Source organism: Pinus tabuliformis, chromosome 8 (assembly GCF_031772625.1).
Source record: "Pinus tabuliformis cultivar Carrire ecotype Pingquan chromosome 8, CPIR1, whole genome shotgun sequence".
Classification (NCBI taxonomy): Eukaryota; Viridiplantae; Streptophyta; class Pinopsida; order Pinales; family Pinaceae; genus Pinus; species Pinus tabuliformis.
The window spans coordinates 837555563-837582232 of record NC_142294.1 but is presented as its reverse complement, the minus strand read 5'-3'; the positions used below and the strand labels follow the sequence as shown (position 1 = coordinate 837582232).

Genomic DNA, 26670 nt, shown 5'->3' with positions numbered 1-26670 from the left:
TGAGTTAAAAGTGATAATTTCAGCAGTACTTTACTACTGACATGTTTCTCTCATTGAAGTAGCACTTGATATTCTTAATATAGCAATTATAAGGGATTTAAGGCTTTAGCGCTGATCACATTGCAGACTACTACAAAAACGTTATTTTAGAAAGAAACATGGCATTAATAAATTCATTTACAGAACGGCACTTTGAAGAAGACTTCCTACTTGTTTTCAAATATGCTATGCCCCTCACTGATCTATATCCAAGCATGGTTCTGCATATACAAACGAACTATAGCACTTAACGTCGATCTCTTATCTATGGATTCGAATCAGGCATTGCGAAGGGCTGCCAACCTCTGCTCCAGGTCATCCACGTCAGAACTGCAATTAAATAAATAAAAAAAGTCTTCTTTCAGAGTTTTTCCTTCATTGTTTCTTCTATAAAACAGATTATCCTACACAGTTAAAAAGATATTGCAGAAAAAGAGAGAACGTGAGAATGAAAAGGAATGTGTACTATGTAGACAAAGCATGTAAAAACGACTTTAGACTGAGTGTCACTTGAATATATCAGTAGTAAGAATTAAAACTAGGGAGCAGTTTATTCATCTGATTCAAGTCATTACAAAATTTGTAGTGAGGAAGAACCATAATTCACATTTATCAGACCCCAGTTTATTGGTTAAAAGAAGAAAACAGGAAACTCATGTTGGTAGTATGCTGATCATGTGGTTGACTCCCAGGCTTTATTTTTATTTCAACCCTATCAAAGATATTTCAATTGGTAGAGAAACATATCAACAATAGTAAAAAGTAGTCACATAAATAAACTTCAACCTCTAGACTCAAATCAATTAAGAGTAATTCTGCATCATTTTCTCAGCCACACAGGGCCACTGTGTCGCTGAGAAACTCAGCCACAGGCCCAAAAAAATTACAAACTAAAAAAAAAATCAAAACCAAAAAAATATCAATTAAAATTTAAATTTATTTTTTTTCTTCCAGATTCTGTCACCATGCCACCAAAGGATTCTATAAAGTCTCGTGATCCAGCATGGGCACATGGTCAACGAATCATTGCCGGTAATGACCAACATGTCAAGTGCAATTATTGCAATGCCACAATGTATGCAGGCATAAACAGACTAAAATACCACCTAGCTAGAATTCCTGAGAATGGTGTGGATGTTGTCAAAATTGCCTTGATGAAGTCTCTACTGAAATGGCAGCTGCTTTGGAAGCCATTAAAGATGAAAGTTCTAAGAGAGAAAAAACGAAAGATGAGATTGTTGGGATAGGTAGATCTTCATCTCAGAGTGAAACACAGATTTAAAGCCCAGGTATTTGTAACTCCTCTTCAAGTTTTGTGGCAAACAGGGGTATAACCTCTTTTCTCTTCAATCCTCGTACAACTCCAGGATCTCAACCAACCTTTGATAGTTTTAATGGAAAGAAGAGGAAGGAGACAGATATGGCAGTGAGGAGATTTTGGTACCATAACAGTCATTCATTCAACTATTCAAAGTCTTATTTTTATCAGCCCATGGTGGATGCCATTGCAAGTGCTGGACCTAGATACAAAGCCCCATCTTAGAATGCACTTAGGGGAAAGAGCTAGATGAGGAGCTTGAGTGTGTCAAGGAAACAATTGGAGAGCATTAAAAGCTCATGGAAATTTACAGGTTGTACAATTATGTCTGATGGGTGGACAGATCAGAGGGGTACAACAATAATAAATTTTGTTGTAGCTTGCCCTAAAGGAGCCATGTTCCTAAAATACATTGATGCATCTACAAATGTAAAAGATGCACATTTGATTTTTACATTGTTGGCTGATATGGTGGAGGAAGTTGGGGTTGCAAATGTTGTCCAAGTAATCACGGACAATGGATCAAATTATGTGGCAGCTAGAAGGTTGCTTTGTGCCAAATATCCCACCATTTTTTGAAATCCATGCGCTGCCCATTGCATAGACTTGATACTAGAGGACATTGGGAAGTTGGAGTGGGTGCAAGATGTTGTGCAAGAATGCAAGCAAATTACCAAGTATATTTATAGTCATGCTTGGGTGTTGAACCTTATGAGAGAATTCACACCATGTAAGCTTAGTCACCCAGCGGTCACACAATTTGCTACAAACTTTCTTTCCCACCAAAGCCTTTTGTATGAGTACCAAGCTTTGAGAAGAATGTTTTGTAACCAGCAATGGGTATTTTGGAAAGATAGCACAAAACCAAAAGCATTGTCTATGAAAGCATCTATCTTTTATGATAGTTTGTGGGACAAAGGCACTGAGATTGTCAACATCACTGAGCCCCTTACGAAAGTCTTGAGATTGATGGATGGAGAGAAACCTGCAACAGGATACATTTATAAGGGCATGGGGACATAGCCAAAGAGACCATCAAGACTTTCTATAAGGGAAATGAATCTAAATATCTCCCTATATGGCAAATTATTGATTCCAGGTGGGACAGGAAACTACATTCACCATTGCAGGCAGCAGGAGCATATCTCAATCCGAGCTTACTCTATAATGAGGGGTCTAGCATTCAAAGAGATCCCGAGGTGATGAGAAGTGTCATGATATGCATTGAGCAAATGTTCCCAGATCAAGGTATTAAGACAAAATCAACATACAACGAGATATGTACAAGGAAGCATCTAGCATGTTTGGATTCAGCTCAAGCCAACGTCTCAAGGAGAAAGAAAAGCCTTGTAAGTGCAAATTGTTAGAACTTAGCTTGTAATTTTGCTAGTTCTCTTTTATACATTTGGCATTGCACACTGATAATCTTTGCTATTATTTTTTTACAACTCATTGGTGGATAGATTGTGGCACTGAGGCACCACAATTACAAGTATTCGCCATCAGAGTTCTGAGTCAACCCTGCAATGACTCTTCTTATGAGCGCAATTGGTCAGTGTTTGAGCACATCCACAGCAAAAAGAGAAATAGATTGGAGCATGAGAGGTTGGATAAGTTGGTTTTTATCTACTACAACCTTCGAATGTTCACAAAACAAGTGCAACCAAAGGATGAAAATCCAATTTTATTGGATAATATTGATTTAGAGTCTGATTGGGTTGTGGAGGATTCGTCACCTGATTTGAGTTGGCTTGATGAAGAGACTAAGGATCTCTCTAGTTTGCCATCTCAAATGGAGACTCCAAATACACCTACCTCACAGTTGCTTCAGCCTTCTGATGCTAGCACTAGCTCCATGAGGGCTTATTGTAGGCGTAGTCGTCCATGAGTGATGAGACTCAAGATTGTTATGAGATAATCATTTCTCATTTATGACATATGTATTTGAATTTTGAACTTGCTGACATTTTTTATTTTAATTATGGAATCACAAGTCCTTTTCTTATTCAGTATCTAAATGTTTTGCTTACAAAAATCGAATATGTTATGTTGTACTTTTATAGATATGAGATGATGTTATGAATTATTGCATATATTGTGGTTTTGGAATTGGAATTGGAATTGTCATTAGTTTCTTTTTTGTACTTAAAGTTTACCATATATTAACAATTTTTTTGTATTTTGACAAGTCTTAAACGACTCGACGAGTCAATAGCATGACAAGTCTTATACAAGTATGAGTCGTGCAACATTGGTAAGTTCTTCTTTGTGTATTTGGTCTTTATGAAGGATTGTAAAGGGCTACTTTCCTTGGAAAGGGAGCCCTAAGTTTTCTTTTTAATGGACTGATAATAAACAAGATTTGGGCATTAATTCTTGTGTATTATCATTGATTTGATCGTTGGTATATTCCATTGTGTAAAAGTTTTAAAATTAGGCATTTTCAATGTGTTTATGTTTTCTAGCTAAAACATAGACCAGACCTAGGGTGCATGGAATTCTAACATGGTATCAAAGCATCTTTAAAGAGCAATTGATCTTCTAAACATAATCTTCAAGAAAAATTAAAGTTACTACTCTAAAGGAGCCACAAACAAAAGAGATGTCACATCATGAGGGTGCAATTTGACATGAACCAACAACTTTCATAGGATAAAAGTAGTTATTCAGTGGGGTAGGAACATCCACAAACATTACTAATTTAACAATACATCATAAGTACATGATAAAGGAATGAAATATAGACTATAGCCTATGGAAAATACAGCGCCAAGGGTTAGCGCAATCAATAAAACCAAGGTTTCCAAAAAGTAGGAGCACAGCAAAAGTGCAAACGAGAGCCAGTGAGAGCAAGAGCACCAAGAGTACCACTTCCCAAGTTCTCCCTCGCCCCGCCCCCCCAAGAGTGGAGCGGACCAAGAGATTTTTATATATTATAATGAATTTATATTTTAAAAAACGCAAAATGCCAAATTAGTTACAAAATATATGAAAATACATATAGAGGTGCTACTTGTAGATTGGATAAGATAAGATAATTCTATTAATGTCCAACGAATGACCACAAATAGGTCAATGGGACTAAAGTACAAAAGTATTAATACATTGTCAGCAAAAAGGCCACAAAGTTGGAAATATACAAGAATCACTAAGGCTTAAAAGATAAAAGCAAAAGACTCTTTGGTGGGAAATGTCTAGTAGGACGGCACAAGAACTTTGCTCCCTATATCTATCATTTAAAGAAGAGGAGATGTTGCTACATTATTATGAAGTTAGAAATGTCATCAATAGTAAATTAATGATTAGTGATTTTATCAACCATCTATCATTTAAAGAAGAGGAGATGTTGCTACATTATTATGAAGTTAGAAATGTCATCAATAGTAAATTAATGATTAGTCATTTTATCAACCATCTATCACTTACAAACATACAAATTCTCAAACCATTTAACAAGTAGACCTACGATTTATGGAATGAAATAGGCATTATACTAATTGTTAGCGTGAGCAAAGGGTTACAACTACAAAATAGGCCACCTGCATAAGTTTTGAAAAGATTGTTAATTTAGGGTTAACATGTTCTTTGCTTAGGTTAGTTACTTCATTCAACCATATCCCATTAAACCATTAGCAATCACATTAAACATTAAATGCCAGTAACTAACGAAAGAACACAAATGATTAATGTTGAAAACAAACCAAGACAGAAAAACACGAAAATATGGCTCAAGCCAAAGAAATACCCCATAATGGGGAAAACCCTTGATCAACTCTTCTTATAAATGTTCAGAGAGAGAGAGAGTACAATAAAGAGTCAAGATTGAATTGTCAATAGAACATCCAGAGGCACATCCCTTATATCAATGGATGACCCAATCATAATAGAAATATTGAGGCATGATAAGCCATTTTTGTATTAGTCCTTGTTGCTCTAGGTTAGGGCTTGTGACATACAACCCTTGTAAACACATACACAGCATCCTAATGTTGTGTCTTCTCTTGAAGTCACTCTGTCTTCCTCTAATGCTCAATCCAGCCCATAAACAACCCTGAATACCAACCAACTATCATGAAGAAGGGCATAAGGCTAACAAGAGATTATGATCATCCTTTTGACTATCTGAGTAGCATGATAAACACTGCGGCTAGCATGATGTAGATTCCTAGAGATTGCAGCCTACCAAAGAGAAGGGTTTTCACATCACAAAACTTTCCTAATGTTTGTGGTCATCTTCCAAGATAGCTCAAATCTAAAGTAGAAGGTACTAGAAGAGAATTCATACAAGCCCAAATATTCCTCCACTGGATGCAGCCTCCAGCCTAGGAAATTCAGCACATAAAACAACCCAATCAAAACGACAAACAATCCCATCCTTCTTCATTGGAGCTAAACTTCTATCTGTGGCCATTTCAGAGAGATATGTTATATGTTATGATGTGAGGAAGCACTTCTATATATACTATTCAATGGGATCAAGAGACATGTCCATTGGGCTTGATGAGCCAACATATAGGAGAGGTTGACCTTAATAATTTGCATGAGAGAATACAAAAATTCAAAATCACACTTCCGCTTGTCCAAATGAGACAATCTTTATATCGATTTTGGTCCTCTGGAAGAGCGAAATTCAATGTTGCAAGTATCTTCCCTAAAGGAGTTGTACAAAGTGGAATTTTGCCCTAGTTGCCAATTTTAACACTCCCTCTCAACTAGGGAGAATTCCACCTGCCAATCCATCCATCATCATTGATCATCATGTCATCCTATCGTCATGAACCATTTCTATATCTCATCTCTTCTCTACTTTGCTAAACACTGATATGATTAATAAAGAAGAATCAATCGAGAGTGAGTCACAAGACTTTGCCACTCTCCACTGACAAAATTCAGTCCACATAAAGAGTACGGAAGTACATGATGCGTCCATTGGTAGTGCTATGGTCCATATCCACCTTTCCCAACTCATTGGCTAGATGAGAGGTACTTCCCATGTGTCCCAAACTACATGGGTAGGATGGTGTGAGAACATCAACAGGGAAAGAATATATCACATCCTGCTCACAATCACACGTAGGGAAAGGAAAAACCACATCCTACAAATACATCATAGCCATACATAGGGAAAGGATGAACCACATCCTACAAACACATCACAACCATCATGGGGAAAGGATGAACCACCTTACATGCATGCAAATCACTGAGAGTAGGGAAAGGATGAACCACTTCCTACATGCATGCCAACCAGCAATAGTAGGAAGGATCCTACATGTGGGGAAAGGATGAACCACATCCCACCGACATGTCAACCACAGATCATAGGAAATAAGCATCCTTCAGGTGGGGAAAGGATGAATTACATCCCACTGACATGTCCACAAGCAAATCCCTAAATGCATCTTTCACTGGGGTATCCGCAGGATAAGGTGAACCACTCGTCCAGCTCATATGCCATAGGAGAATGTGAACCACTCGTCTTGCTCATATGCCATAAGAGAAAGTGAACCACTCATCCTATGCATATGTCATCAAAAATAGGGGAAGGTGAACCACTCACCCTACACATGTGTCAACCACCATGGGGTATCACAAGGGAAGGTGAACCACTCACCTTGTACACAACGCACCTATAGAGGAAGGTGAACCACTCACCCTATGGTCACTCATAGCTCAAAGAAGTACCCCAAGGCCCCCAGGAGCTCCCAGAGCTCAATGTTCAAACAAGACCCTCATAGATAGTAAAGTCTTTCCAAGACTCCCATCCTCTCTTTGAAGGAAGTTAAACCTGCCCTTATCATGGGGTTTTGAGAAGATGTTGATAACCTCACTAGATATTGAAGGATAAGACACCAGAAATATATTTCATTGGTGAGAAACCACAAGTATCACATTTTGGTGTTTTTGGTTGTCTTGTATACATTCATATCGTTGGGGAGAAAATAACCAAGATGGAACCCTCTAGTTTGAATGGTACTTTGTTGGGATACAATGAGACATATAAGGCTTACAAAGTCTACATTTTGTCTAAATGGAAGATGGTTTACAGCTAAGATGTCAATTTTGATGAGGATGCATAATCCTTTAAGCCTTATTGTCATGCACATCCATCCTGCAATGATGAAGCTAGACTGTTCCCCACTGAGCCATATCCCAAATAAAGTGGTACCTGATGTGCAATGGTGGTTTCCAACAAATGTTCAAATGACTCACAGAAGAGCTTTCTCAAATGTTGTAATAAGACATGCTAGTTGCTTTATTCATTCAGCCTCAACGGTGTTCCTAGAGCAACAGACTTCAATCTTTGATTTATTTACGAGGTAAAGGGGAGGTCCTAAGAGATCCAGCACCTATATGTGCTCTTTCCATTCACCATACAACCAGTCCAACAATCCTTAGTAGCATAAATCTTAATGAGCAACTATGAGGCATAACCATAAGTTGTCTTAAAATCTTCGTAAAATGGCATATGACTGATTAGGTGTTTACCAAGGTCCACAAGTTGTCTATATCTAAATCAGTAACTTTCCATCTTATCAAACCTTTAAGTTCAAAATCAAAGCAAGGTCCTACATCTTGACTTCTAAGAGTCAACTCCCTCTGAATATCAGGAGAGTAACCTTGCATTAATCATAACCATCGAACCATCTGCACCCTATTACTGATCCATCATACTCGACTGATATGACTTCATTTCCATGAAAGCAAGATCATCAGGAGCTCCCTCTGAAGTCTTGTTCTGGAGGGTTATCAAGCACTTCTCTTATGGGAGAAACAGACTTTTAGGAAGCTTCAAAGAGAAATTCTAAAACCTTTCTTCACCCAGGAAGAAGAAATTTACTCATGAGATTATCTCAATATAATTGTGATCCTTTATTACTAGATGACAGCTATCAGTGTATCAGCTTGGCCAATATATCTATGAGAAATCAAGATGCTAAAATCGTGCTTAGGTCATGCACTTTCATCAAGGTACCTTTGTTTGCACGCTAATAGATATAGAGAGATGTTACAAGTTGTTCTTTAAGTATGAGGACTTCATGTGAGCTGCACTCCTTATCATAAGTTGCCACTGACAGATTCATGTCGCTTCATAATAGATGACCTCAAGACTATAATACAATCATCCACTGAACTTATAATGATAGCATACATGAAACTAGACGAATAATAGAACATAGTGAAGAAATTTCAACCCCCACTCCGGTTATCAGTTTTCCTTATCACTCCATGCATTTAGTTTTAAATCCAAGCATGATAAAAATTCTAAAATCTAGAAATGACAATATTTTTCTGAAAACACAAATTTAGAGATTTCACAACTGCTGAAATTGCAGAAATAAAACACAACAAAATTATGGCAGCCACACCAAAAAATAACATAGTGATTTTTGGTCAATGTGACCCTGGAAAAACCCCCCTACAACTCTTGGAGAAAACTAGTTTGAGAGCTTTTCTTTATTTCTGAAAATACTTTTATAGAAAAACTAAAATACACAGTAAAAATTCCAGCAACCACAAATAACAACTTATCTCGATTTCCGTGCTTGCACTCCAAAACAGAAATTTTTACAGCAATAAAATAGCATTAAATGTTGTACAGCCAGCCTCAAAAAACGTGCCCAAAACTTGCTGTCCCTCTTCCTCGATTTCTGTGTCTTTCTCCTGCTGTACGGTTTTTCCTTGGGATGCGTGCCAATAAATGCTGCTTCCCAGATTTGTTGAAATATCTTCTTGTTGCTCTCCTTCACTTCCTCACTGCTCAGAAATTTTCTCCTTGCTCTCTCTTCTCTTTCTCTCAAATGCCCATGAAAGAATGAATAATTTGTTTCTCTTCTTTTCTCTTTTTATTCTCTAAATGATCTTTTGGGTTGTTACCCTAAGATCTAATGGTTGAGATTCATTTAGATCTTGGGATAAGAATATATGTGCATTTAATTCTCACTTTTTATTTTTTTTATCTCACCCACTTAAATAAAGACCCAATTAGCCTTTTATGTCCATAGTCACTTTTTCACCTTCTAATTCTTCATGGACTTTAATAAAATCACCTTTAAATTAGAATGTAATTTTACCACTTATAAAGTCACTTTAAAATTAAATTGACTTTACCACTTATAAAGTCACTTTAGGAGAAAAGTAAAAATAAATTTTGGACACTTTTCCCTAGGCCTTAACACATAGATAATGCTGAGCTACGTTCGCTAAGATGTCATACATGGGGCTGTGCTACACATAGTAGGACTGACGCTTTATAGGAATCTTTACAGAGAGGTATCCTTGTAAGTTTCAGGAAGACCATTCCTATATGAGATGAATGAATCAGATGCTTTCACTTCTTGTTGTTTGTAATAATTCATTGTCCTGGGTCTTCTAGACTGCTTTTTCTTTATGGATGCAATCAGGGAGATTGTGCTTCTTCCTTTATTGGATTTTGAAGAGGACCAGAGAGATAGATGTCTGAGATCAACTTAGATCAGACTTTTCATATATCAGAGACTTGCCAAAATAATGACCTCTGGACTCTCATATCAATACTTATTCTAATTCTGACTGACTGTATGACTGACTGCAAGTCTAATGCCATCCCTACCTCACGCAAAAGTCATACATTATCTGATGTAACTAGAAATGCCTGAGAATGAACTACTTGATGCTTGATCTCTCTAACACTGCTTCAGATGATATGTTAAGATCTGATGCTCTTTGTCTAATTTGAAAACACTCTTATTCGATCTGCAACTCTGATGCTGGAGCAGTCATTTCATAAAGTGTGTCAAACCATTCTCAAATGCAACAATGGATATTTTCATATACATATACTGACATGAAGATGTATTTCAAGGTCATACATGTATCAAGGTCAAAGATTGAGGTTATTTTCATATGAAGAGGTTACTCTCAGAGTCATATAATGAGATTGTAACTCAATGTACATTCATCATAGGTATGATTAATGTGTATAGCTCACTGTAACATAAGTGTTCATTCTGCGGACTACAGAAAATATTGTGTGACCTCCAAGACAAGTCACTCACTATGTAATGTCAAAAATATACCATCACTGAAATTAGAAACTGATCGTTGTAGAGGTACCTTAATATTGATACCTCTGTAGAGATACCATAGAAGAATGAGCAAAGATATATAGATGCTTCTGTAAGTGTGCACACAATTATTTTGATGTCACTTATTGAAAGCCATAAACGAACCACTGTAATATTGTGAGCATAATTGAGATTTATCTCACTGTAATTTCGATCCACGACATAGAGAGCGATGTCCATCGTTGATATGTTAAAACATTACTGCAATATATTGACGTCATGTGGTCCATTGCAGATCATAGTGAATCCATGCCATTTGTAATAAGAACAAGTCACTAGTTTCCATAGGTCAGCTCTTTATTTCTCTGATCAAGCTATATATGTATGTATAGCCTTAGAACTGTGATACACAATCTCATCTTCTGCAAAATGTACAAAGCGACAGAAATTTGAGTTTCCCTGTCACTTATAGGTTTCGGCCTCCATATGTATGCACAGGTCTCTATAAAGTTCGGACCTTAAGCTTCCAGCCTGGCTATTCATATCAAAAATGCTACTCAGCTCTCTTTACCATTGGTCTTGGCCTGGTTAGGGCTAATCACCAGTCATCTACAGCCTTAATATTTTGCATAAATAGTCTTCTAATAGTTGCGGCTATCCTTTTGTGAGGCTCCTTAATTCTTCCCTTGCTGGTAGGGCTATTTCTAGCTCACTGTATAGATTTAGTGCAGGTCTGTGGCTTAACAACCAGAGATATATTCTTAAACACATGCCCAGAAATGTGACATAACAGTTCAGTTTTCCTTTTGGATGTCACGGCCTTGAAAGGTAGACAGCTCAAAAATGCCTTCACAAGAATTTAGGTTCCTTTTCATAGTGACTGCAGCTTCAATAATGGATAGAACTTCATAATTACAGATCTCTGAGATGACTTGGAATTTGGCTTTCTGAGGTCAATTCAGACCCCATATTTTATGTACAGACCTTCACTTTTTCTCCCAAAGGTCTCGCCCTTGACTGAGCTTATAGCCTGGCTTCTCGGATTCCAAAAATAATGTTCCTTTACTCCTCTAATTTCTTCGCTCTTCTAGACTAGGACTACGACCTAGATCTCCTAAGTATGCATCCTAAATTCTAAGTGCAAAAGTTATGTTCTTGTAATCATGCCTAGAAAAGTTCTCCTTCATCTAGTAAATCGGTCCTGGATAACCCGCCTTTTCCTCAGATATTAGAAACCTTCAAAGGAGGTCATGAAGACTTGTCAGTATTTCTTAGAGATTGCTTTCCCTCTTTCTTGGGCTTGTCCTCAACCTAGCTTTGATACCATGTTAATCTAGGGTTAACATGTTCTTTGCTTAGGTTAGTTACTTCATTAAACCATTAGCAATCACATTAAACATTATAAGACAGTAACTAACAAAAGAACATAAATGATAAATGTTGAAGACAAGCCAAGACATAAGAACACGAGAATATGGCTCAAGCCAGGGAAAAACCCCATAATGGGGAAAACCCTTTATCAATTCTTCTTATTATTATAAATGTTCAGCAGAGAGAGAGAGGGAGAGATAGTACAGTAGAGTCAAGATTGACTTGTCAATAGAACATCCAGAGGCACATCCCTTAGATCAATAGATGACCCAATCATAATAGAAATACTGAGGCAGTAATGAGGAGGATAAGCCATTTCTGTATTAGCCCTTGCTGCTCCAGGTTAGGGCTTGTGACATACAGCCCTTGTAAACACATACACAGCATCCTACTGCTGCAGCTTCTCTTAATGTCACAATGTCCTCCTCCTAATGCTCAATCCAGCCCATAAACAACCCTGAATACCAACCAACTGTCATGAAGAAGGGTCTGCGGCTAACCAGAGATTATGATCATCCTTTTGACCATCTGAGTAGCATGATAAAGCCTACGGCTAGCATGAGGTAGATTCCTAGAGATTGCGGCCTACCAAAGAGAAGGGTTTTCACATCACAAAACCCTTCCTAATGTATGCGGTCATCTTCCAAGATAGCTCGGATCTGAAGAAAAAGGTAAAGGGAGCCCAGAAGAGAATTCATACAAGCCAAAACATTCCTTCAGTGGATGCGGCCTCCAACTTAAGAAATCCAACATATAACGCAGCCCAATCAAAATGACAAACAGTCCCATGCTTATTCACTGGAGCTAACCTTCTATCTGCGGCCATTTCAGAGAGATATGTTATATGTTATGATGTGAGGGAGCACTTCTATATATACTATTCGATGGGATCAAGAGACGTGTCCATTGGTCTTAATGAACCAACATATAGGAGAGGCTGACCTTAGTAATTTGCATGAGAGAATACAAAAATTCAAAATCACACTTCCACTTGTCCAAATGAGACAATCTTTATTGCAATTATCTTCCCCAGAGGAGCTGTCCAAAGTGGAATTTGGGCCTAGTTGCCAATTTTAACATATTTTAATTGAAGTATGGCGATCAAAAAGGTCCAAAAGGCAAAATTTTAAAAAAATGGCCGTTTTGGTGAGTATCAAGAACTTGGGAAGGAGCACCTAAGGAGCATGATTCTTGGGTCTAAGAGCATCCAAGGGTGTGTTGTGCTCCCAACAATGGCAAGGGGTGAACCAAAAGGGCCTAGAGCATGCTCCCAATTTATTGGAGCAAGATTTTGATGTGAAAACAACCCCTAGGAGGTTGTTGCGGTAACATTGCACTGAACCATCCACCAGAGTCATGTTGCCAATGAGGAAGCCATATGTCACAAGTTGAAATTCAATTGAATACATCAAGTTTACCAACTGCTATTATGACAAGTAGTTGAGCCATCCTCCATCCAGAGGATGGCTAGTTAACAAGCCTACATTCTTGAGAAGAAAAAGAAATAATCTTAGAACATAAGAATCATATAACATTGCACGTGCATTATATACACATTATGTTTCATTGGGGGCCCTATAACAAGGCACATGCACCATAAAATATTGTATTTCATCACCTTGCAATAGGCAATACCATTATGAACATCACATGTGCATATTTTCTAACCCCCAAAAGTTCAAACCTAAGATCGTCATTAAGACACAATCCCCATAATTCTTGAGAAGAAAGAGAAATAAACTTAAAAGTAAGGATCCTATAACAATGATACACATTATATACGTAAGGCTAATTAACAAGCCTCGATTCTGGAGAAAAAAGTGAACTGGCCTTAAAACGTAAGAATACTATAATAATACATGTACATTATATACACAATAGATTTCATTTGGGTCCTAAAACAATGTGCATGCACTATATAGTATTATGTTTCATATCCTCTCACGATATAGGTAGTCACATTATGAACATCACATATGCATGTTTTCCAATACCCAAAGGTTCGACCTAAAATCATCATTAGAGACAAAATCCACATGAGAAAGACTATCAGAAGTGGGTATATTTTACCTGCCAACGCCTTGGGCTCTCCTTCCAGCAATCTTGCCTTTGGGTGCTGATGATAACTGTCACAATTTCAAAACCAGAAGTATAAATATAGGCATTAACACATGCATGAAACTAATATAACAAAACCACAATCAAATTTCAATTTCATAGATTCATTAACTATGAGTATCATGCTGTGAAAGGAAAAGAGAAACAACCTGGGAAGCAATATCTATTCCAATTTCATCTAGCACCTGTAATAAGGCAAAACAATCAAAGTATAAGTATTATTAACCTATAATCACAAAATAAAACTATCACACATGTGAGAACATGAATATCAAAGACATGCCTGGTTAGTAAGCTCCTCGGTTTCCTCTTCAGCCTCATCATTATCTAGAGCATCATCAATGGAACCTGATATCATCTCAGTCTGCACATGAGTGATCCATATCAGGCATATTACAATTACGAAAATAATAATCTCCTAATAAAATATTTTCCAATCTCCTCTATGCCACTTTTCTTATTACTGTAGGATAGCATTATATCTAAGAGAAATTGTAAGTATTAGAAAAAGACATTGCTCTGAACATGAAAGCAATTCAATGTTCAATCAAAGAATCATGGGAACGGAGAATGAACTAATTTACTTCAAGAAGCAAAGAAAGAACTGCCACTGCATCATATTTGGCAGCTTCTTGTCAATTTAACAAAATTGTGTATTTTGCAAGATATCACAACCATTAGTGGAGGCAATTTCACATATGTTTATTAACTAGGCAAAACATTCAGCTGTTGAATAAAAAATTTCTTACAGATATAATCCAATGGATGTGCACTTTACTTCAAACTACGGCAAAGTAGAACTATTGAAGATTCTGCTAAGTAAAGGATTGTAAATCTTGTTTTTGTAGCTATTAGTGCAAGGAAAAATAATCAGCAAGATGCAGACAACCAAAAGTCGCAAAGAGATATTAAAAAATAACAAATCATGCAAGTGACTACTGAAAAATGGCTAAAATCATGATTAGTGTTAGCAAAGAAAATGGCATATCAAGAGAACTCCCATTTTAAAACATGCTAACATTCAATTAATGGCCCTCAAATGAATAGTAACCACTAATGAGACAGAGAATGATGATGAGGACTATATACATTTTGACAACCATGACAACTTTGGCAATAAGAAAAATAGAATCTCTTGACAAATAAACAAATGAACACAATTTGCCTTTGCACCATAAACTAAAACTTTAGTCTCGTTATTGGAGCATTATCCCAAATAACTGCAATGAAAAGAAAATCGCCCTCTTACACCTCTTTACACACATTTAAAACTCCTCCTAGATCCTTTTAAATTGAGCTCCCTCTAATGCCAATTGCTGGGACATATAACAAAGTTCTTCCCATTTTCTAGGATTTCCATATTCTCTTTCATTTATGTTTAGATAAGTTAGTCTCTTTTGCTATTGTCATGATTCTAAAATCATAGTTGGCCTAACATTCTAGACTAACTTTTATAGAGCTGCCTATTCTTTACATCCAAAATCCTAGCAGATAAAGTTGGATTGATTCCCACAGACTTCTATGGATTTTACATTCAAACAGGACATCTAAGTTGTTTATTTTCCCATGTAACTGCTTTGATTGGGGTTCACTTATGGATTGTCAATTCAGTACTCACATCCTTTAGGAAAAGTCATCAGTTATCATATGAGACACTTCATATGTTATCATCAGTTATCATATGACACACTTCATATGTTACCATCTAGCCTTGCACCATTGACCACATCAATGCAAACTAACATGAGCCAAATCAAGTTACCATACCACATCCAAGATCTTATTTTAACAAACTCTGCATTATCTCTTAGTAAGATATTACATCTACCATCTGTTCTTATCATCCAGAAGCTGTCTCATTTTAAAGAACATTGTCAATCATCTTAGTAGGATATTATACTTAATACTTATTATCGTTCCTCGTCATCCAGAAGATGAGACGGCTCAAATTAAACCAGCACTGATTCCAACCATAGTAGTTTGAGATATAATACCATAGACCTGTATGTGCAGGATATCTATGGGAAATCTCACTCATTTGGGAAATTGCACTTAAAGATGGCATGGAGAAAAAAAATAACTTTTGTTCTTGAAAATTTTAGAGACAAAAAAGTGATCCCCAACAATTGCAACGATCTCCCGTCCCACTTCACAACAGCAGGAACAAGTTTCAATAACATGTTCATGGCTCTCATGCAGTCAGAAATTCAAAGGGCACAATTTGATTTGGATTAAATCTCCTAGAGGCTATTGAATCTCCACATGGATTTGGCAAATAAGATAAATCCAGTCCTTAGGCCTGGAATTGATGCATTGCACAGCACTTAAAGCAGATCGAGAAGAAAAGAAAATGGTGGATAAAAATACAAGAAGTTTGCAGACTCATCCATAACAAAGTTTCACACCACAGTAGTATTGAAAGAACTCAGTCTTGGCGGCCAAGTAGAACAGACAGTGCCCAGCCAAGGACTTTAATTCTGGAATTCATGAATAATGTAAATCGGAATGAATGCCACATACCCCAGAGTGGCAAGGAAATGAACCTTGATCGAAACTGATTCCAGAAAGCTAAAAGCACTTGCAAGAACACAGAACTTGGAAGGTTTCCAATTTATGGCCAATAATGAAAATCAGGGTGAATAAAGGTAACAACACGGTGCAAAACCAGTTGCAGAAACTTACAGAGCGTGACCAAAGCCCTTCCCAAGTGGAAAAGGTGCATCGCATATTGCACAATGGTTGTTTGGGTTGTGTCCTAAAGAGGAAATGATAGCCAGCCAAAAGGTATTTGTGAAAAAGATGAACAAAAGAAACTTCTTGTTAATCTATACAACCATAAGTTTGACCATGCCACCATTAAGCTTCTAGAACGGGGTTGGGCTTTGCTATGGCACCAAGTAGAATTTTCATTGAGAGATATTATGTATTGATGGAAGCATCAAGGTTTTACCTGCTGATATCGTGGAGGATATTGGACAAGATTGCACGGTGGTATTGAGAAGCACAAAACCACATAAGCATAAGCTTAGCAAAGAAGAGTGATTTGGGCCCTTAAAGCTTTTTAAAAAAAATCCAAATAGTCATCTCCAAGGAGGACAAGAGTGAAGTCATTGTAGTCATGAACAAAAGAAGACTACTTGGAGGACCACCTTTCCAATAGTTACAAAAAGACCCAGTTGCAAAACCTTCAAAAGCATGACCAAACCCCTCCCAAGTGGAAAAGGTGGATCACAACTTGCGCAATGTCAGTTTAGCATGCCACCCCAAAGTGGAAATGATAGCCAGCCATCCCAATGTGAAAATTTACCAGACATCTCTTGTAATCGTCAGATGTTTCTGGCCTAAAAATGGCTGGAAATGTTGATATTGTTTTTCATTCTGCTGTCTCAACAAGGAATGTGGGGCCCATGCCAAGCATTTAACAGCAGAAAGAAAATCCCACTCAGTTCAAAATTGAGAATTCATTGGACTTAAAAATTTATAAAAACGAATTTGCGAAGTGCTACGGTTTTGAGAGCAATTTTTTTTTAATTATAACACGTGAGAACTAATTCATTACTTACCATTATTTTCTCAGCTATGTTTGAGTCCTTGAGAGTGCTTGTGGGAATTTGGGGGTGATTTTGGCACAGATTTAGAGTGCAGATGGGAAATCTTTGAATTCATCAGACTCATTTTGTGTAGCAGCAACAGAACAAATTTGAAGCAGATTTGAGTCCAACCAGCAAGCTTTTGAGTGCTGTCCATCAAATTTTTGTATGCAGCAGCAACCAGCAGCCATTTTTGTCACAGATTTTGATGCAGAACTATGCAATCAGCAAACGTGAGTGTTGTAAAGCAAGCTTTTGCATGCAGCAGCAAACTTCCCTTCAATTTTAAACTGAAATGGCTAACTCTTCACCTTAATCTCCAAACCAAGGAAGTTAAAACACCTGCCTGCACTGCTGCTAGTGCTCAAACTTACAGTGAGTATCCTCTTTAGCATAATGTCACCAAATTGGCTTCCATTCCGAGGGAGGGACATTTGAATGGAAGCATAACCTATGTGAGAGGGCTTCCAAAGGGTCTTACACTTATGTCAGGGTGCATCATTTGCATGAACCTAATAATGGCAACTGAACTTTGTAAAAATACATTTGCATGCAACCCAGATTCCCATGCATAAGAGAGAATAGGAAGTTTCAACATAGAAAATAAAAACAGTAAAGAAGAATGCCTCCTTGAAGATTTGGGTCAGTAATTCAAAGTCAAGCACCATTGGTTGTCCAAGAAGCAAAGACCACATAAAGGTCAGATGGCAGATGGACATCTTGCGGGTCATTGGAGAACAGGAAGAAACTAATAGCAGTGTTGCAAGGTGCATTTATGCATGCAGGATCCCATTCAGTGTTGCCATTCACCATATTGAAACAACATCAATGGGTTGTCAATCAAGAACTCAGTGCATACAAGGACCCCAACTACGAGAAGGTGTGAACAACCCTGTTTTCTAAAGAGAGGATTCTAATTGCAAGAAGCTTGAATAGTATAAAATACAGTTGGAATGAATCTGGGGCTTCCATTAGTTCTATGGATGGACTAACAATGCTCATAGGTCGTTGGTCAGTACCATTACTTAATAAAGACTGCTCATTTCAGAAGTTTTATCACAGATGATTGAGAAAATTGGACTCTATTTGGTGCAGTAGGTTGCACCTGTTTATATTTTATGTACAGTACATAGCAATGTTACTACACTCGGAATCGCCAAGGCAAAAGACCGAAGAGTTTTAATCGGATTGGGGGGAAATTGGAAAATAATCGTTGAATTCAATAAATAAATATCTATACATAAATTGAATTTAAAAAAATAAAAATAAAAATTCATTGATATTTAATAAAGCCATGTCCAAACAATGCATATATCAGTCCAAAAATGATCCAATGTAACTGAGTCCTATCTCCTAACCAGTGACTACATAGAACCTGGAGCATCTGCTTCTAAAAGTTTATAAAATATTGCACACTAATCAGTAAAAATCAGTAACTGAAATCTTTTGATTGTTGATGAAATGATATGATAATGGTTTGCTACTGAAATCTCTGACAGAGCACACACTGAAGCTACACTGGAGCACACTGCACACTACGACTCTATTACACCATGAGTCAAACTCGGTCAACGCAAGTTTGACTCATGCAGAGTTGAATCAAATCGTTTGAGGGAAGTACAGAGTTTGACTCGCAATTGGAGATTCATGTTTCACTGGTACATAGACTCTCTCCAACATATTTATACTCAAAATGCCTTCAATTGTACGCTTTGTTGAGAAGGATAGTGGTTAATTTCATCATAAACCACCACATGTTCCAAGATACTTTCAAGGAATTTTCTAATTTAGAGTTGAGTTATTTAAAGAAGCTGAGACAAGATAGGCCACCCTGTATATTTTGATGATGCGTCTCATACAATGTTGTTGGAACTTATTTATGATGATGCATCTCCGGCCAATGTTTCTATCTAATGCCGTATGAAGGAAATCTTTTTATGGGGATCATCAGTATCTAAAAGGTAACTTTTTTTGGAAGCCCAACACTTCAAAGATTCTCACCCGATCTCTAGGAAGAATATCTATAAACTAAAACTGAAATTTTCTTTATTGACCTCCTCCCAAGAGTGCAATGTGTATATGTCTAGGATCTATCAATTCTAGAGTACTGAGCTTCCCTTATTGATTATTGGCCGGGCTAAAATGAACCATTTATCATAATGATGATAAATAATTAAGTGCCCTTTTCCTAGTGAAAATGCTACATTTTGGAAATCTTTCTCTACTATAATAATTTATGAGATATTGACTAAAAATTATGTTTGAGATTAGCTCATTTATATGTTGCCTTCTATAAGTTTTTTAGTGCTTTCTAACATCATCAATCTCTCTCAATGCCTAGCCTTTATCCGCTCGATGTTTCTATCTAATGCCTTGTGAAGGAAAAAAAAATATGGGGATATAATTGGTATCTAAAAGGTATCTCGCTCAATGCCTAACCTTTCTCCACCCAATGTTTCTATCTACCTTATCTTGATATGTTCCTCCCTAAATTCAAATTCTTTGAAAGAAAGTTGTATTTTATCATTTTCATCCTTGATTTTGTCTAGAAGGCTCTTCCTTCCCTTCTAGTATTTCTAACTAGATCGGCAACTTATTCTCGCTAAGAGGCTACCAATTCTTAATCCTTCTTCTAGAATTCTCCCTTGCACACTTTCCAACTTCTCCTCCTAAACAATGCGATCCTTTTCACAACAAAACCTCAACTACACATCCATGGATTTATTTTATTTATATCAGTCCCAAAGCCCTATTTGTCCATCTCACTCAAATTGTTCAATGCTTCTCTAAATCGAAGTGGGTAAATAACCTCTAGTTTGTTGGGCCAATAGTAAGTCCTTGCCCCTTTGGACATAGATTTTAGTGCAATGATGTCTTCATATGAAGATAACTTTCCATAAACACAATCTATCCTTTCTGTTGTTGAGGCTATGTCGCACCTCATATTTTTTCCAAGTAAACCATCATTCTTAATGTAAATCTACCGTCTCAATTGACTCAATTCCTAAATAATCTCTCGTAGACTACCATCCTTAAGTATCTAAATCCACCAATCTTTTCCCCCAACATGTAAAAAAATGCACATGCAAGTACACACATAAGCAAGAGAAAGAAAGACACTAACAAAATTAAGTGTTTGTACCTTTGATACCAAAGAGAATTGTTGTTGCTCTTCTCATTGGCCATCAAAGCATGTGATTCTACGACATGGTCAACAACAAGCCTATATAGGCCTTGCCCCACTCCTGATATGGGCCTTATCCACATGTTCTAAGGTGCCTAATGTGGGTCTTATTTCAAAAGAAATGGTATATATTTAATAAAAAAGGAAAAATAGTACTATATTCCAAATTTGTAAATGTAATAAACATGATTTAGATTAAGATTTAGTAATTAAGCACATTGAATCATAAAACATAAATGAAACAGAGGTAGTAACTTCATCATTCTAGAATCTAATTAGTACTAAGAAAAATAGTAGGTACTGAAAAAGAGTCACAACACACAGACTCAATATGAGGTCATCAAAGTCTGGAGTTAAAAATTATCAATGGACAATGAAGAATGAAAATAAAATGAGCATCAAGGAGTGAAAGTAAATAAAAGTGAAAGTGAGATGAGGTATTTTTATATATTATTTTTGCTTTTTGTTTTGTAATTTTTGAGCCTTAATAGGTAAAAGCTTGGAGGGAGATGCCCAAAAGCACCCCTTTTCTAGGGGGACTGACTAGCAGCACCCCTTTTCTGGGGGGCGCCCAAAAGTCACAAGATTTAGATTTAATAATGAAACACATTGATTCATAAAACATAAATGAAAACAAAGGTAGTAAAATATTGATACATTGATTTAACTTCATCATTCTAGAATCTAATTAGTACTAAGAAAAATAGTAGATACTGATACTGAAAAAGAGTCACAAGTCAAAGACACAATATGAGGACATCAAAGTCTGGAGTCCAGAATCAAAAGTGAAAACTAAATATTAACAATGGACAATGAAGATTGAAAATAAAATGAGCACCAAGAAGTGAAAGTAAACAGAAGTGAAAGCAAGGCGAGGTATTTTTATGTATCATTTTTGTTATTTTATATTTTGGCTTTTTGTTTTTAAATTTTTTAGCCTGGGAGCACCCTTTTTCTGGGGGGACACCCAAAAGCCCTCCTTTTGGGGAAACACGTCCCCCGCAATAGGGAAATGTTTCGCCAAACGTATCCCCCCCCCCCCGCCATATCAGGAGTACATGTTAAGAAAACAGAAAGCAAAATACAAAGTCCTTACGTAATTTCTGGATAAACCACAGCAAAACACAATTTTAGTGAATTCTTCCTTATCAGCACTTTTGCTATAAAGCTCACCAGTAGTATATTTCTGCATCGACTATCACAGAAATTAAGAAATCATTTGTTATGGCTTCCAGGGATTTTCACTTGGAAATATAGGCATATTTTCTTATTCACTATGAATGACTGTCTTAGTAAAAAATCTAGATAGCCCCGAGGGTTAGCTCAATCAGTTTGTGCCACCGCTGCCAAGACATTGCCAGTAATCTAGCACGCTTGCATGTCCCCAGTTCAATTTAGGAATCAGGTGCACCAAATCTACACTGGATGCTTTACGCTAAGTACCATCCTCGAAATTAACTAGGTTATTTCTGCATCCTATCACAGAAATTAAGAAATCATTTGTTATTGCTTCCATATAGGGATTTTCACTTGGAAATATAGGCATATTTTCTTATTCACTATGAATGACTGTCTTAATAAAAAATAGCGCAATCAGTTTGTGCCACTGCTGCAAAGACATTACCAGTAATCTAGAACGCTTGCATGTCCCCAGTTCAATTCCCAAATAATCTGGTGCACCAAATCTACACTGCATGCTTTACACTGGGTACCATCCTCGAAATGTGGGGAAGTACCCCAACGCTTCCCAGGGATTTATTTCCAAGGAAAACAAAATTAAGAATCTAGATGCAGCCACATCCTTCATGAAATCAATGTCTCTATGAAAAATATTAACAGGATAAACTAGACTGTCCACGAGACAACTTTTAATATTCATTCACTACCTTAAAGATGAATATAAGAAATAATTTATCAAAGAGATTTAGAACAGTCGGTGAAGGAGTGCGCTGTTAAGGCGCTCCGTAATCAAAAGGTCACCGATTCTAGTCTCGCCGATACCAAAAAATCCAGCAAGGTTTCCGCTAGTGCGGCTCAGGCCGGGTGCAATCCCCGGGTGAATTTGACGGCTTAGATGCCCCTGAGTCGTGGCCTCTCAGCCACAAGGTAAGAGTGATTTTCAGGATTCACCCACTTATCAACCAAAAAAAAGAATATAAGAAATAATTTGTTGTGGCTTCCATACAGGGATTTTCACTTGGAAATCTAGGCATATTTTCTTATTCAATATGAATGACTGTCTTAATAAAAAATCAAGATAGCCCCAAGGGTTAGCTCAATCAGTTTGTGCCACTTCTGCCAAGACATTGCCAGTAATCTAGCACGCTTGCATGTCCCCAGTTCAATTCCCAAGGAATCAGGTGCACCAAATCTACACTGGATGCTTTACATTAGGTACCATCCTCAAAATGTGGGGAAGTACCCAAATGCTTCCCAGGGATTTATCTCCAAGGAAAACAAAATTAAGAATCTAGATGCAACAACATCCTTCATGATTGATATAATGAATGTCTCTCTGAAAAATATTAACCGGATAATCTAGACTGTCCACGAGACAACTTTTAATATTCATTCACTACCTTAAAGATAAATCTAAAAGCACAAAGACCGATAAAGAAATTATAGCAAAATGAAAGGCATGAAAATATAAAAGCAAATGGAGACTTTGAAGAAGATATTATTAATGGACAGGTAGCAAAAGTTAAAGAATCATGTGAATCATCAAATAATCAAAACTTGTGTCCTCAAATTATCAGTAGCTTTCAGAGAAACTACTACAAATAAATCAAATAAGACCCTGAAATATAATTTCAAGAAACTAGAAACAAATAATTTACTATAAGATATTACCGTCATATCCATTTGTGCTGTCTGCCTTTGAAATTCTTGCATCACCTTAGCCTGCTTCGCTGGCTCCATTTGCTATCCAACCAATAAATTTACAAAAAATTAATTACCCCATGTTTGTGATCATAGAAATTACTCAGATCCAGTATAAATCAGAGAGAAAGAAAGATTATATTGATGTCCAGAGGTAGCTAAAACTGGCTAATAGGAATGTGAAAGTACATCATAGTATTTCATATCCATAGGCACTCACAGAAGAGGACAGGACAAGACCCTATGCACCATCTAAGAAATTGAAACTAAGAAAGGAAGGAGTGATTATGTAAAACCCAAATAGAGCCTAAATGCATACACTATTTGAAACTACATCATAATGTTTCATCTGCATCAGCACTAAAAGAATGAGACTCCAAGCCCCATCTAAGAAATTGAAACCAAGAGATAACTAAGTAGAACGAAAAGTAAGGAAGCAGTGATCACGTGAGACCAAATAAAGACTGAATGAACACTAATTGAAATACTATAATGAATTTACACGAGTTTAACTTTCATAGCTGGAAACTTTATAAGACTGACATAAATGCTGATTTAAGGACTGTAAAATAGATCCTTAGCTTTATTCTATACTTCAATTCAAATAAGTTTAGTAATATCTTTTATTCAGCAGGTAATATTGGCTCACCACAGAAAAAGTGGGGCCTAAACATCCAAAAACTCATCCATACCTTATTCATGGCTGCCATTGCCTTACTGGCACCTTTCATCCCTGTAGCAACAGAGGTGTTTGCATACATAGCCTGTTGAAATAATAAAACTCTGTCAAGCAATCACTTCCAAAGCAAAAAAGAAATGCCATTATATGCATTAAAATATTAACAGCAGGTCCCAGTTTTCAGAATTTGCACCTGTGTATGTGTTGCCACTCCACGCACTTGGGCACGGCTACCTTGCAAATTAGCTATTTGTTGTCTTAACCTGATAAGTTGGCGAGCTAAAATTTTTGTGGCAGCCTTTACATGCGCATAAATCAAGTTTTAAGTATAACAGAAACTTAGAACTATGAACTTATTGAATTGGTAATGATAACATCTTGAAAAATATATAACCTTCTCACCTCATTGCCAGTTTTTGCAGTCTTTTTTATCTCAGCAACAAGTTTTTTCTCCTGCCATCAAGATTTCCAACCACAAACACAACTTAGGAACACTCTCACACAGGAAATTTACATTGCTTTGAAGTTACCTTCTCCAACAGTGACTAATCTTAGAAACACAAACCTCTAATTGCAGTGACGCTATCTCTCGTTCAATACCTGAAACATTCAAGAGACATTGTTATGAAGAAGCCAACCTGACAATTGCTAGCAAATTAAGTACTTCAAACGTCAGAATAATGGGACATTTAGTTAGTGAAGATTGATCAGTAATATTCTGATCTTTAACATGGACAAAATCTGTTGTATAATCACGCTACATGTGCTTGTATGATAAGTGGGGGAAATCTTGTGAGTATATTCAATACTATGATGTATTTATTCCTTTTTAAAATTGCCTTGGTGGTCCACACTGCACAGTTTCAAAAATTTGCGAGACCTTCCAAGTTTATAGCTCAAAATTTCAAATAACCATTATTCAAAGGAAAAATATGCACTTGATAAATTCAAGTTAATCTATGTGGTCTGTCGAAGCATCTACAAGATATTTATGAAACTTGGAAATTGTAGATATTTGGGACAACCCTCATCAAACGCTTAATTCAACATTAGATTGCTACAATAATGCATTTATTAGCTGTGGCCTATATGAGAAGAAGCTGTTTAATTTACTGACATCACACAGTCACTTCCCAAGAGTTGTCTTAAGGTTAAAATCATCATGCCAGCACGTGCGTTAATAACATCCATCTTATACCACACAGTGCAAAACAAGAAAACTTGCCATATTTTACATTACAACCTTTCATTTCAGTCCCTTTCCTCTTCATATTAGAGCTGTACAAAGCAGCACTATATTAATGTGTGACGCAGGTGGTCCAACGCACTTACTATTTTTAAAATGGCATCAAGTGGAACGCAGCTTTAGTTCTGCTTCACACAGCACAGTATGTTTCTGTAGGTTAACTGAAATATTATGTCTTTGATCAGATGTGTTATTAAAAGATTATAAGACATTTCAATCAACAGTGTCCAACGCTTAACAGAAACCTTAGCATGAGACCTGGTAGAGGTGACACTTAAGATTTTATCTTAATTAAACAGCCCCGAGTGAAATTTAATGTCAAAACAACCCTCGTCTATGCAGGTGACCAACATATGCATTCTCTGATTTAATCGTTTCTTTTCCAGCTACATATCGAAGGCTATTCAAATAAACTGAGAAATTTTATCGCGGTGCACTTCTCAAAATTTTCCCAACAAAATATGGAGATAAAAAACAGAAAGTGTCACGGATTCTTAGCAAATACCTCTGGTTGCAACTTGCATCTCCCGCTTGCTCGTCCGCAGGGCATCTGCAGTCCAAAAACCCGCCCAAAATATTTACAACGATTTTCACTCGATCAAATAAACATTTCACTTCAAAACCATAGCTGAATTTGGTATTAATTGAGGCAAACAGTTCAAGAAAGCAGGAATAGAAACTACAGAGGCCAAACCAGGACTTATACCAGGATATTGAGTAACAATGCCTAGAAATAAGCAAACACGTACCTTTGGCTGTGGTTTTTTTCTTGAAAATGTTCATGGTTGCACCGATTCCCTCTCCAGAAACGAGGGTTTCGCTGAACCGTGTGCCAAACCCTCGAAAAGCAGCTCAAACCCTAAAGACAAAGCTGAAGACCACGATTTCCTGGGCTGTTTACTGGAATCTGATAATAATTCGCGGTCGCTGGCTACTCGTCGGCCGATCCACGGATCTAATTTGACACTGCTTCACTGGTATCTCTTCAATGGCACAGAAATCAGGTGGGACGAGCAGATTAGTGCAGCCGCGCCACCTCTGTGACCGTTAGGAGTGTGAGATCATTTATCCGCCGTGCAGTGCCGGATTTCCTCTCCTTGCAATCGAGGTTTTATCTTGAAATACACAAGTTTTAACTTTTCCCCAATTTTGTATTTTACTCTCTTTTTAATCACCTTTTTATCTTCGTCTTGAATGA

The 26670-nt window shown here is 37.0% G+C and overlaps 1 protein-coding gene across 1 annotated transcript; it reads right to left on the bottom strand.

The window, feature by feature from the left end:
- On the bottom strand, positions 1-26670 carry VPS2.3 (vacuolar protein sorting-associated protein 2.3). The gene is made up of 11 exons (XM_089372936.1): positions 26222-26670; positions 25978-26022; positions 24792-24826; positions 24629-24679; positions 24420-24524; positions 24240-24311; positions 23518-23589; positions 14177-14257; positions 14043-14078; positions 13846-13901; positions 1-369 (listed from the first exon to the last, which is right to left on the bottom strand). The coding sequence occupies exons 1-11, from the start codon at positions 26253-26255 to the stop codon at positions 318-320; spliced, it is 639 nt and encodes a 212-aa protein (XP_089229062.1). The 5' UTR covers positions 26256-26670; the 3' UTR covers positions 1-317.

Excerpts from the sequence above, each read along its gene's own strand:
- VPS2.3 (XM_089372936.1), bottom strand. The coding sequence starts at position 26,255 with ATGAACATTTTCAAGAAAAAAACCACAGCCAAAG. Across the intron at positions 24,312-24,419 it reads GAGTGGCAACACATACACAG|GCTATGTATGCAAACACCTC; the intron begins GTGCAAATTCTG and ends TTATTTCAACAG. Across the intron at positions 14,258-23,517 it reads CAGCACAAATGGATATGACG|ACTGAGATGATATCAGGTTC; the intron begins GTAATATCTTAT and ends ACTCATGTGCAG.